General features: G+C 50.8%; 1 protein-coding gene across 3 annotated transcripts in view; it reads right to left on the bottom strand.

Moving 5' to 3' along the window:
* The window catches only part of LOC146302681 (teneurin-2-like), a 118135-nt gene that overhangs the window by 46528 nt on the left and 59107 nt on the right, over positions 1-12500 (bottom strand). For all 3 annotated transcript variants that reach the window (XM_084695974.1, XM_084695985.1, XM_084695992.1), the window contains 2 exons: positions 8500-8706; positions 1114-1354 (listed from right to left, as the gene is read on the bottom strand). In XM_084695974.1, coding sequence (XP_084552100.1) covers positions 1114-1354; positions 8500-8706 — 448 coding nt within the window. The remainder of the gene's footprint in view (positions 1-1113; positions 1355-8499; positions 8707-12500) is intronic.

The raw sequence follows: 12500 nt of genomic DNA, 5'->3' as shown, positions 1-12500 counted from the left end.
AACAGTTAGACGCTGAGAGTGCAGCTCCATTATATGGAACGAACACACGTACACACACATCACCACTCGTCAGTCTCAAACACACTCTAAATAGCCTTGTCACCACGGCAACGCAAGTCTAACCAATGACACGGAGCGTTTGCCTCCATTTAGATGTGTATGAACCGACGCACAGACTCTGCATGAGCTTAGCTACGACACTGATAAGTGTTTACTGCCTAGCACACACTAGTTAGTTAAGACATTATACACAAAAATATAAACATGGTCTACCCATTTTACTTCACATTCCTGTACAGTTACTGTATATAAGAACTCACTTAAAGGAACTATAATTGTATTTAAGAAGAACTAGCCACTGTGCGTTACCTAGCCTTGAACTAGCAACAGGACTGCAGCACGCACTACATAATACAGTAATAACGAGCACCTACTCTATTACTTGCACCCTGTAATCAGAGGGAGAGAGAGAGAGACAGGCTGCAATGGAGGTAGGGGAGGGTGGGGGGAGGGGGGCGGTAGAAAGAGAGCGCACACCAAAAAGGAGAGAGTGTGCGTGTGTGTGTGTGGTTGTCTGTTTGTGTGAAGGCCCACCTGCTGGATGAGAGTGGCGTGTGTGTGGAGCGCAGTGTGTGTGTGTGTGTGTGTGTGTGTGTGTGTGTGAGGCGCGGTCCACACCCAGCAGAGGGCCCGGTGACAGTGACGTGGTCAGTGTTCGTGTCCTTCAGCCAGTGGGAGGGCTGTAGCGTGCTTCAGAGCGGTGCGCTAATGTTAGTCACAGATCTGAGGCAGCCCCATGCTGTTTGCTGCAGGAAGCTCTCCAATTTAGACTTCATGTGCTGTGTCCACGTCACCACGTGTGTGTGTGTGTGTGTGTGTGTGCACAGGTGCTGCATGGGCTGTGTGGACCTGTTTGTACTGCCTGCACGGGTCCTTGTGTGTGGGTGTGTTGACGTGTTGCATGGGTGCTTATGCGTGTGTTGCCGTTGCATGCGCGTGTCCGTGTGACTGGGTTGTGTTTGTGCGCGCGTGCGTGTGTGCATCTGTGTGTGTGTGTGTATGGGTATTTGCATGTGTGTGTGTGTGTGTGTTATCGGCCTCCCTCTGCCTCACCTGGTCTCCAAGGGCACGTTGCTGTTGAGCACCCAGCTGTCCTGGAGCTGAACTGACTCTGGGGTGGTGGGGCCCTCTCCCGGGCCTGGGGGGGGGGCGTGGATGGGGTTGCGCCCCCCCCGGAGGGTGTTCCTGTTCAGGCTGTTGGCCGAGGAGTGGTGGTGGTGGGACAGTGTCTGGTGGTTGTGTGGGGGGGGCATGGGGGGGCGCAGGGTCGACTGACTGTGGTGGTTTGAGGCCCCTGGAAGAAGGGAGAGAAAGAGAGAAAGAGAGACATTAACAGACATAAAGGAAATGCACACGGCGGTGACTTGTGGATTACATTGACCCGATATCATATTCCCTTCATTGTGAGTCGGTTTCTCCTGTTTGAAATGACCCGCACATTCCTCTTGTAGCTTAACTGCGAACCACAAACAACACTATATACTGAGCAGGCTCTGCATGAATTAGACCACAAGGGTGTTCTTTTATTTACAATAACATTCAAACATCATTTCTGAAATTACAAGCAGAAGTCGATGAACTGTTTGGTGGAGTGGATACAATTCCCCATGAAATGGTTTTATCCGTGGTGAATAATTGTGTTACTTGATGTGTTGTGAGTAGTACGATTTCCATGGAAATGTGGTCTTTGCATGGTTGTGATAAGGAGCTGGTATTGTACCATTAGCACTGTCTCTTCTGAAAGACTAGCAACAATCTGGTAAGAAGAGTATAATAATTAACTGTGGCTAATGTTTTTTTGTTTTCACACATTCCGGCTTTGTCTGTGTGCTCAAAGGACGTTTTTAGAGTGTGTACGTGTGGGGGGGGGGGGGGTGCAAATGTCTGCGCCAACGCGTGCGTGCGTAAACGTGCTCGGGCGTGCGTGTCACCGTGTGTGCGCGTGGTAAAAGCTGCTTCTGGGGGTCAGCGTACATTCTTTTCACCGGAAACATCCATTTCTCTCTCCCCCTCTCCTGCCCTCCTGAGAGGGATGAATGGGGAGGGGAGAGTAATGACAGAGCCCGGCGCGACCTGTCCCCCTCTCCGCTCTGATGAATGTCACGCGGACGCAAATCAAACTGTGAGGCTCACGCGCACGCCCACACGCTAGCCAGCACGCACAGACACATGCACACACTCACACATGCGCGCTCACACACAAATACGTGTACATGTGTACAAGCGCACACGGGCGCACATACACAAAAGCACAGACACACACACACATAGACATTCAAACAATCATATATACACACACAGAGCCCTGCATGGTATGATTAAGTAAATCCAGCTGAAGCCGTTCCGACTTCGAATCTCCATGCATGACTGTGGGTTCATATGTAATGCTTTAAATGCTTCTGATCACCATACTGTAGCTAATGCAAGCTTCACTCTGCAGTAACCGTCACACACACACACGCACGCACACATGAATGCACACACACAGACTTCATCACACAAATAATGCACACGCAAACACAAACGTACACAGCGAGAGATGCAATGTGACATCCGTGGCTTCCTGCCTCAGAAAGTGCACTCAACAGCATGCTGCCTCTGCTGCTCTCCCCCTCCCTCCCTCCCTCCCTCCCTCCCTCCCTCCCTCCCTCCCTCCCTCCCTCCCTCCCTCCCTCCCTCCCTCCCTCCCTCCCTCCCTCCCTCCCTCCCTCCCTCCCTCCCTCCCTCCCTCCCTCCCTCCCTCCCTCCCTCCCTCCCTCCCTCCCTCCCTCCCTCCCTCCCTCCCTCTGTGCCTCTCTACATTCTCTCCCCAAATTCCCTCCCCAGTGAAAACATTTCACAAACGAAGCAAATCCATCACTCACAGGTTCAAATCTCCACCCACGGTTACCCCCCCCCCCCCCTCCCCGGGCCCCACCAGGAACACAGGCTCCTAAGCAGGGACAGGTGCAGTTGCGCCCCCACCCCACCACCCCCACCTCCCCCACCCACCCACAGTCTTCTTCCTGGGTCCACTCCTGAATACGCTGTCACTCAAACTCTCTCTCTCTTTCTTAATATATCTCTCTCTCCTTCTCCCCCCTTCTCCTCCAGGTGTATTTAGAAGAGGCTGAAGTGTGCTGGGATCACAGCTGGGATGGTTAACATGGGGGTGGGGGGGTGACCTGATTTTGCTGGGTGACACTCTGAAGCCCTGGTGCATCAGACAGACCTGAAGAGCAGATGTTCACGACGAGACAGAGAGAGGGAGGGAGAGAGAGAGAGGGATGGAAGGGAACGGAGGGAGACGGATGGAGGACAGGAGGAGGGTGGAGGAAAGAGACCTGACCTCGCTGCATAGGACACACATCAAACATCTGTTGAGAGAAGTGCACTCTGGAAGGAGATGCCCACGCACACACACACACAAACACACACTCACACACAGACACACACATAGATACCATATTGGCATACTGTTCTTATATTCATGAATACCATTTCTAAATTATTTTTCCTATGTCTCCGACTGCCCACCCTCCCTGCCCCCCCCCCCCACACACACACACACTGCCCCCAAGCACATTCATCCTGCACTAGCAACCCCAACCCCCACTCCACCCCCCCCCCCCCCCCCAAACACACACACACGCTACACACCTCCCATACACTCTCCCAACCCAAACCCCTCACACACCCACACACACACACACACACTCTCCATACCCCCTCCCAACATACACCCCCCCCAGCAATACAACAGCAGATGTGAAATATGCTGTGACACCACACTGGCCCAGCACAATCTGACACACTCTCACACTGTCACCCCCCAGCCCTAGCACGCACACACACACACACACACACACACACACACACACACACACACACACACACACCAACTGCTGTCTTGTTCCTCAGTTTGCCAGATGAAATGCATGCCGTTCTCTGTCGGCCTCTTTCCTTCCATAAATATTGAAGGTTTCTTCATTCAAAGTCCACTGAATTATATATAGCGGAATTTCAATACTAGAAAAATACATGACTTTAAAGGATTAGTCTTCCTTGAACTGCTTTGACCTGCGTGTGTGTGTGCGCGTGAGCATGTGTGTGTGTGTACGTGCATGTGATGTTGTGTGAGTGTGTGCTTGTGTTCTACTTGGATATGCATCAGCCATGACAGTATACACCTTTGGGTGCTTCAACATCACATCCTTTCTCACCTAGTGTGTATGTGTGTGTGTGTGTGTATGTGTGCCAGCTTCACCTGGGGAAAGACATGAAAAAAAACAAAGGCAGCACGCAATGTGACAAAGTTGCAAAGCAGACTTCACAGTGCTTCACACACATAAAGGACCAGACTGTGAGTCTAAAAGGAGCAGCACAGGAGACTAAACAGGCAAATTAGGAATGTTTTTGCTCTAATTGTACATCTTTAAGTGTTGAATGTTTAAAAATATTTTAATTTAGTGTCAATTGTGCATATTATATGGAGCCGTTGAGCTCACATTGAAATTGTCAAACGATTCAATTATTTAATCGCGATTATTCGGATTAATGTCATAGTTAACTCGCAATTAATCGCACATTTTTATCTATTCTAAATGTCCCTTGACCCATTATTTTTCGTCCTTCACAAGTTAACAGGCCTACATGCAGTAGCCACCCATTTAGCTATGGCTGTAGTAAGTTTGTTCTTAGTTGTGGTATCCATGTGCTTCTGTCTGAAGACATCCATTGTCGCCTGGCTTTGACAAGGCGGAGATTTCGCATCAGCTGTGTGCTTGGCCGTCAAGTGGTATTTCAGACTGGACGTGCTGCGATGATAGCTCAGTTCACAACGACAAAACACACACATCGTTTTGGTCTCGTCAATGGAACCATTTGGCAACTTTTATTAAGTAAACTTTCCATTCAGAATCTTATTGGCATCCATTTTGGCATCTCGCGCTCACCATCCACTCAAATCGTAACGCTAGCCTACTACTCATTGACTGGCTGCAAGCCCAATTAAGTGTGTGCGGTGTGCCTGTTGTTGTGTTTCCGGTCTAGCTTGATCCGGTGTGGTGTTGTGGTTTTTCTAACGTTAAAAACTAAAAAGTTTGCTAAGCCAAAAATAACATAAATCTGCGCAAAAAAATGACGCGTTGAAATGGGTTTGCGCTAACGCCGTTAATAACACGTTTAACGGACAGAAATAGTTGGAATATTTACCTATGATCACATAAACAAAATGATTTAATTTGTCTCTCATATCTCAATAACTAATACCTAATAATTTGTGTAGAATGACACAAATGTCCAACAGCACCTTCAGCTAATTTAGGCTAAACAGCTAGCATGACTTCCATCCAGAATAACAGCATTAGCACCAGGCTGCTGGCGAAACATGGAGCATTCTGTACACACATATCAACGTGAGGCATGCCACATTAATCTCCCAGTGTGTATATGTGTATGTGTGAGGGAAACCAATGCAGGCAGTTTGTTTTCCATACAGGCCTGGACGGGTAAACTGTTTATTGACATTTTCTGTGGTTCAACACAGAGCAGGGTGTGTGTGTGTGTGTGTGTGTGTATATATGTGTTTCTTTCTGTGTGTGTGTGTATGAGAGACTACAATAAACAAACAATAAACACCATTTCCAGCAATTACAGAGTAATCAGCAGAGGGCAAAACCCAAGGAGAGTCTCAGTCAGCCCCCTCTCACTCTCTCTCTCTATCCATCTCTGTCCTCATTGCTCTGTCTTCCTGTGTGTTCCAGGGCGGACGTCTTCCCCCCCCCCCCCCCCACAACACAGGGAGGGCCAGCAGTGACTGCACACGAGTAGCGACGGCATACTTCCAAACTCGCACACACAGTAATCATCAAAACCAATAGTCACACACACACACACGCACACACACCGCCTCTGCCATGGCTACTCGTCTCTGTCTAATTAGGAGGCAGTAATCCGCCTGAGAAAGAGTCATCACTTTCTGCCAAAAACAAACAGCCAGAATACATACCGACACACACACACACACACACCTACACAATCGCACGCAGATGCACGCGCACACCCGCGAGCACGCTCAGACTAACACACGCACACATACCATCACGCCGGCCGCTCATGCGGTCTCCATTAGACGGGACAACATGAGTGCTTGAGAGCCACTCCCTTCCTGCCTGGGTCTCCATTCACTTGGTATAAACAGAAACACCCCGATTGAACATGCACTGCGTCAGCGATGACTTAGGGTGACTTCTCTTGCAGAAGACAATGACTCTGCAGGGTCTGCTAGAAATAGCTAGCACTCCCCATACATAATGAATGGAGACAGCGCGCTGCTGTGGCTAGCGCTGGCTCTTTCCAGGAGCGATCTGGAACATTTTTCCAGGACAGCCGAACCTCCTCCGCGTCCTCTCTCAACTTTCCAGGGAGCTTCCCAGACACACACACAAACACACAAACGCACACACACACACCATTCCATTTCTCTGGTCTGTCATGCCCCAGTGGTGATGCCAGCGAGCTAGCTAGCTACTTGTTGGTTCTGCTATTGGAAGCAGATTACGTCTCTCTCTCACAGACACACACACACACCCACACACACACACACACACACATCCAGCAGAGTCATACCACACACAATTTACACACACTTACACACCGGCTGTAGGCCAGGACTGTAGGATGAATGATGTGCATGAGACAATATTGCAGAGGAGGGAAGAGAGGAAAATAAATGACCAAAGAAAAGTCTTCCTCTCTCTCTCTCTCTCTCTCTCTCTCTCTCTCTCTCTCTCTCTCTCTCTCTCTCTCTCTCTCTCTCTCTCTCTCTCTCTCTCTCTCTCTCTCTCTCTCTCTCTCTCTCTCACTCTCTCTCACTCTCTCTCTGTCTCTCTCTCTCTCTCTCTCTCTCTCTCTCTCTCTCTCTCTCTCTCTCTCTCTCTCACTCTCTCTCTCTCTCACTCTCTCTCTCTCTCTCTCTCTCTCTCTCTCTCACTCTCTCTCTGTCTCTCTCTGTCTCTCTCTGTCTCTCTCTGTCTCTCTCTCTCTCTCTCTCTCTCTCTCTCTCTCTCTCTCTCTCTCTCTCTCTCTCTGTCTGTCACTCTCTCTTTGTCACTTTCTCTCCCTCTCTCTCTCCCAGCATGTTACTTCCTGGGGATTATCTCAGTTGTGTGTTTCTGCCTGGCTTGATAAAGCTCATTTCCTGCTCAGCGTCCAGTCTCTACAGGACCACACACACACACACACGCACCCCCCCCCCCCTCCCACACACACATACACACTGATTTCACACCTCTTCACATACACCAGGATAACTATCTAACATTTCCTCCACACCAAAGCATTCCTAGCTAGCGGTTTATTGGCCATCTGCAGCTATTCAGTGTTCTGCTGTGTGTGTGTGTGTGCACAGAACCAGACTCTTCCTCCAAAGCCATTTGGGCAGAGTCAAACGGAGTAACAAGCCAAATACTGTGTGAGCCCATTAGACTGAAATCTCTGAATCAGACACACGACCATTTGCAATTTCATCTGGCTGATCTTCTGCCTCAATCCTCATTTTGTACGAGTGTCTGAGCAAGAGAGGGTCTATACGCGCCTGTGTGCATACGTCTGTGTTTTGGAGTGTGTGTGTGTGTGCGGGTGAGTGCACGCGTGTTTGTGTGCGTCTATGTCTACGTGTGTGTTTGGTGTCTGGCGGGGGGGGGGGGGGGGGCGTTTGGTGTGTGTGCCCATGTCACTGTGTGCTGTTAGCCTCTCTCTCTCCCTCAGCCTTTATGGTATCAGTGCTGGATTGTGTTTATTTACCGTGTGGCTGCAGGGCCAATGATTGATGCTGCTCCAGCAAACAGTAAACCAATTAGAAGGCCGATGTAGCGTCATTTTAAAAGGCTCCTAACGACGCTGCTGTTCAACCAGAGACCCCGGTTCTGCTTAATGGAGATTTATACCAGATCAAAGGAGAAGCTAACTCCATTAACAATAGATTGTATTCCACCCCAAATCACATTAACACTTTTCTCTCCTCCACTCGCTCCCTCTCGTCTGTTTGCTAAATATATCCGCTGATTGGGGCTTCACGTCCGGAGAGAAGGAGAAGAGAGAGATGGAGAGATGGAGCAATGGAGAGATTGAGGGATGGGTGGAGGGTGGGAGCAAGAGAGAGACATATGGAGTTGTTTCTGGGCAGTGAGTGTTCATAGGTGTGTGTGTGTGGGGGGGGGGAAGTGAGACAGTGTCAGTTGTCAAGCTCCAGTTTGTCCAGATCCCTCACGCGCAGACTTCTTATCATTCAGCCCGTGAGTAACATGCGATCGGCATGCCAGAGAGACTGGCAAAGTGACAGAGACAGATATGGACGCAGAGAGAGAGAGAGATAGAGAGAGAGATAGAGAGAGAGGGAGAGAGAGAGGGAGAGAGAGAGAGAGAGAGAGAGTGATGGATGGAGATGAGCTGTCTTACCCGTGGAGGAGGAGGGGTTCTGGGGTCGGAGCAGGTATGAGTCATCTGGGCGGGGCTCCAGGTGAGAGTGGGAGGAGTTTTTCTCCAGAAGGGGCACCTGGCACTCCCTGATAGGTGGAGAGGGGCCAGGGGACGGGTGGAGGGTGGCTGAGGATGGGTGGGATGGGGGGAGCAGGGAGGAGGAGGAGGTGGGGGGGAGGGGGCGACCTGGAAGATGAAGGGAAAGGAGAGAGGGAAGGGGAGGAAGGAGTTAGACAAACAGATGGCGTGATTGTATTTCCTTATACTAACGGACAGCAGATACACACACGCGCACACAAAAGAGATATTGTTGTCATGCAGGTCCCCTCTCTTTCTCTCTCTCTCTCTCTCTCTCTCTCTCTCTCTCTCTCTCGCTCTCTCTCTCTCTCTCTCTCTCTCTCTCTCTCTCTCTCTCTCTCTCTCTCTCTCTCTCTCTCTCTCTGACTCTCTCTCTCTCTCTCTCTGACTCTCTCTCTCTCTCTCTCTCTCTCTCTCTCTCTCTCTCTCTCTCTCTCTCTCTCTCTCTCTCTCCGACTCTCTCTCTCTCATTACAGGCCTGGGTACAGAGCAACTTCTACTTCAGACAAAGCAGGGTTCGGTGCCAGCCGCCTCAAATAGAAGAGTCCAGGGACTGGAGGGGGGAGGGGGGTCTGAAGGACCCATCAGACTGTCCCCATCCACCGGGGGGGGGGGGGGGGGGGGGGATTGAGGGTGGGAGCGACAGAATCCACGCTACTCTCCTAAGGCTTTCAGAATCAAGGGCGGAATGGAATCTAATAAATTCTATTTAGAGATCCTCCTTAATAACACAGAATAATTATTTCTGTCATATTTGCCGCCTAAGTCAATCAACAAGGTGAGGAGAACTAGGCCAGGGACAGGCGACATGCTGGAGTCATTACTGGACTAATTAAACCCAGATCCATGTTCTTCTCCAGCATCCTGATCAGAAGTGATCACTCTCCTGGGCTCCATCTTCTGAAGGTAGCCTTGGGCGACAGCGCTGTTTCTCAAACAATCTTGTCAATAAAGCTATATTCCAGTTCTCAATCTTGGGACACACCGCCCTTCACCCCTCTAGAGAATTAGCGCTCCGCTTTCCAAACCCCGCCCACTAGTGCTCCTGCAGCACAAGCAGGCCGATACAACACCTGCTTCCCTGCTCCCGTCTCTAAACAATAACTCTCTTCTAATGACTCTCCCTTCACTTTCATCCTCTTCTCACACACACACAATCTCTCTCTCTGAATCTCTTACTGAATGCGGGAGATGAATAGAGGGGGAGAGAGAGAGAGAGAGAGAGAGAATAATGAAAGATGCAGAAGACTGGCTCTGGGACCTTGAGGAAGGGAATGTCACAAACACCTTCCTCTGGTGGTCAGAGACCGAGAGACAGACAAACGGATAGACAGATTGACGGACAGATCAAGAGGGAGATGGAGGACGGATGCGCCGGATACCGTTGACACATTAGGGCTTGCGGTACCACCCACAGTGCACAGACTTCCTGTGAAGACTGTCTAACCCTCTCTCTATCTGACGACCGGAGAGTTAAAGAGTGTGTGGGGGGGGGGGGGGGGATGGTGATAAGGGGTGGTGTTAAGGCTCACGTCATGGAAACCAAAGCCGGGATGGATCGATCTCTCCAGTTAACTGCACCCCGGAGACGCCAGCCCTGTCTGCTGTTAAACTGTGTGTGCGTGTGTGTGTACGTGTGCGTGTGTGTGTCTATTTGTGTACACGTGTGGTCATCTCGTCAGCACAAACAGTAAGAAATAGACGGATAAACAACGGCACGGCAAACACCCTGACTGAGAGGGGGGGGGGGGGGGAGGGGATGGAGGTCAAAGGGGTAAATGGGTAGAATTCCATCGTGACAGGAGAGAAAGAGTGAAAGGAGGGCGGAGCGAGCGGGAAGAAAGAAGAGAGAGAGGCGAGGGTGAGCCAAACAAATCACACGATGAGAGGCGAGCTCCATTAGAAGGAGAGAGGGCGAGAAAGTGTGCAGGGGAAGAGGGAGAGCGGGGCGAGAGAGATTAGGGTTAGCAGATTAAGGAGCGGGACAGCCCCCGCACCCAAACTATTGATCTGAACAAATCGATCCCTCTCTCTGATCGATGGTGAGAAGAAGGTCTGGCTATTTACATGCCCTCTTGGTCCTCTAATGAGTGTGTGTGTGTGTGTGTCAAGTTATTAATATTTTAAATCACTTTAATTACGAAAAAAATGCAGTGGATGGCCAAAAGCAATTAAGGGAACTTTAATCTCCTAAACAGTTTTGCTGAGGGCCATCTTTAACTTCAGCCATTTAGTCCTGCTACATTTCTTGAAAGGTCAGGGTAAATTGCTTTGTGTTATTAGAACAAAGACTTGGCAATGAGCTCACCTGATCCTCTCTTGGTGATACTGGCTCTCCCTCTCTCCCCCCCCCCCCCACACACACACAAACACACACACACACCCTGTTACTGGTGTGGAGTGGTATCAGTATTGCTGATGAAATAAGAAATGGGCTGTGGCATCTATTGTACTTTCAGATAAACTCAACATGCCGTGTGAAATGATGTTAGTCGGCCTTTAGTCAGTGTGACAAGAGCTCAGTAGGAGTGACCCTCTCCTCTGTTCTTCTACTCCTCTCCACCTCTCCTCTCCTCCTCCCCTCTTCTCCTCCCCTGCTCTCCTCCTCCTCTCCTCCCCTCCTGTCCTCCCCTGCTCTCCTCCTCCTCCTCTCCTCTCCAGCTCCCTTTACTGTGCCCCTCTCCATCTCTCAATCCAGTCCCCTCTCCCTCCCTCCTCGCTCTCCTTCTCTCCATCCGGCGTCTGTCCATCTGGCAGAGGTGAGGAGTGGTAGTCCACGCAGGGAGGAGAGGAGCAGGGGATGGAGAGAGGGATAGAGCGACAGCTGGAGCCCAGTCAGACCGAGAGAGAGACAAATTACCCCTCTAACGAGAGTCATTCATCATCCCTTCACCCTCCCTCTGTTTCCCTCCATCCCTCGCTCCGCACCTCTGTCTGACGTATCACTAAACAGCACCGCTGGCCTGCTCGTATCACGAACCAGACACACACACACACACACACATGCATACATCCACACACACACGGACTGGGTAAGCTGTTGGGTGAACATAGCGTGCACAGGCAGTACGTCCACTGAGGTTCATGAGAAGCAGAATATGGAGTGAGTGAAGGAGAGAGGAGGACACACACACGCTATCTGGCACATGCACAGGCTCATTACCATGACTCCTGTCTGCACAGATGTTGGACTGAGGGGGAGCTGCCAGTTGCGTGTGTGTGGCGTGTGTGTGTGTGGCACACGTGCGCGGTGCGTGCGTGCGTGTGTGATGCTGCCTGGTTGACAGTGATCTGAGGGCTGTTTAGCGATGACAGGAGCTGCTGACACAATGGAGCCCTCCTCCAACCCCAGGCCGATCTCCAGCACACCCACCTCTCTATCTCTCCCCCGGGCCTCTCATCCCTCCCCTCGTCTAGCCCTGTCCACTGTGGCACCAACACACACGCTCCTACACCCGTGTGTATGTATGTGCGTGCGTGTGTGTGTGCGTGTGTATGACACATCTGAGTGTCACATCTGTCCCGCTGGAGAACTGACACGACCCGGGTATGTGTAACTCGTGAACCCGTTTTTTTTTCGTTCACCCATCCCTCTCTCGTCATCTCCCTCCACCTCCTTCGCCCCATCCCTAATCAGCTCACCCAGAGAAACAACCGAACGAGGAGGAAACGGGAATGAGTAACGCAAAGAGAGAGAGAGAGAGAGAAGGAGAGGAGAGGCGTGCGCTTTAATGAACACAGTTAGGCGTCTTCAGCTTGAAGGAGATGATGCTATCACTTCGCCACTCCACGGCGCTCCTCTTTGAAGACCAACTGCCTGTCCGTCTCCGGCTGGCTCTCTGTCTGGCCCGGAGCTCTCCTCCTCCTCTCTCCTCCTCTCTTTCATCTCGTCTGCACTCCTT

The sequence above is a fragment of the Hypomesus nipponensis genome, chromosome 1 (assembly GCF_054491055.1).
Source record: "Hypomesus nipponensis isolate SF chromosome 1, ASM5449105v1, whole genome shotgun sequence".
In the NCBI taxonomy this organism is placed as follows: Eukaryota; Metazoa; Chordata; class Actinopteri; order Osmeriformes; family Osmeridae; genus Hypomesus; species Hypomesus nipponensis.
Note: the sequence above shows the minus strand (reverse complement) of the source record. Positions and strands in the feature narration are given on the sequence as shown.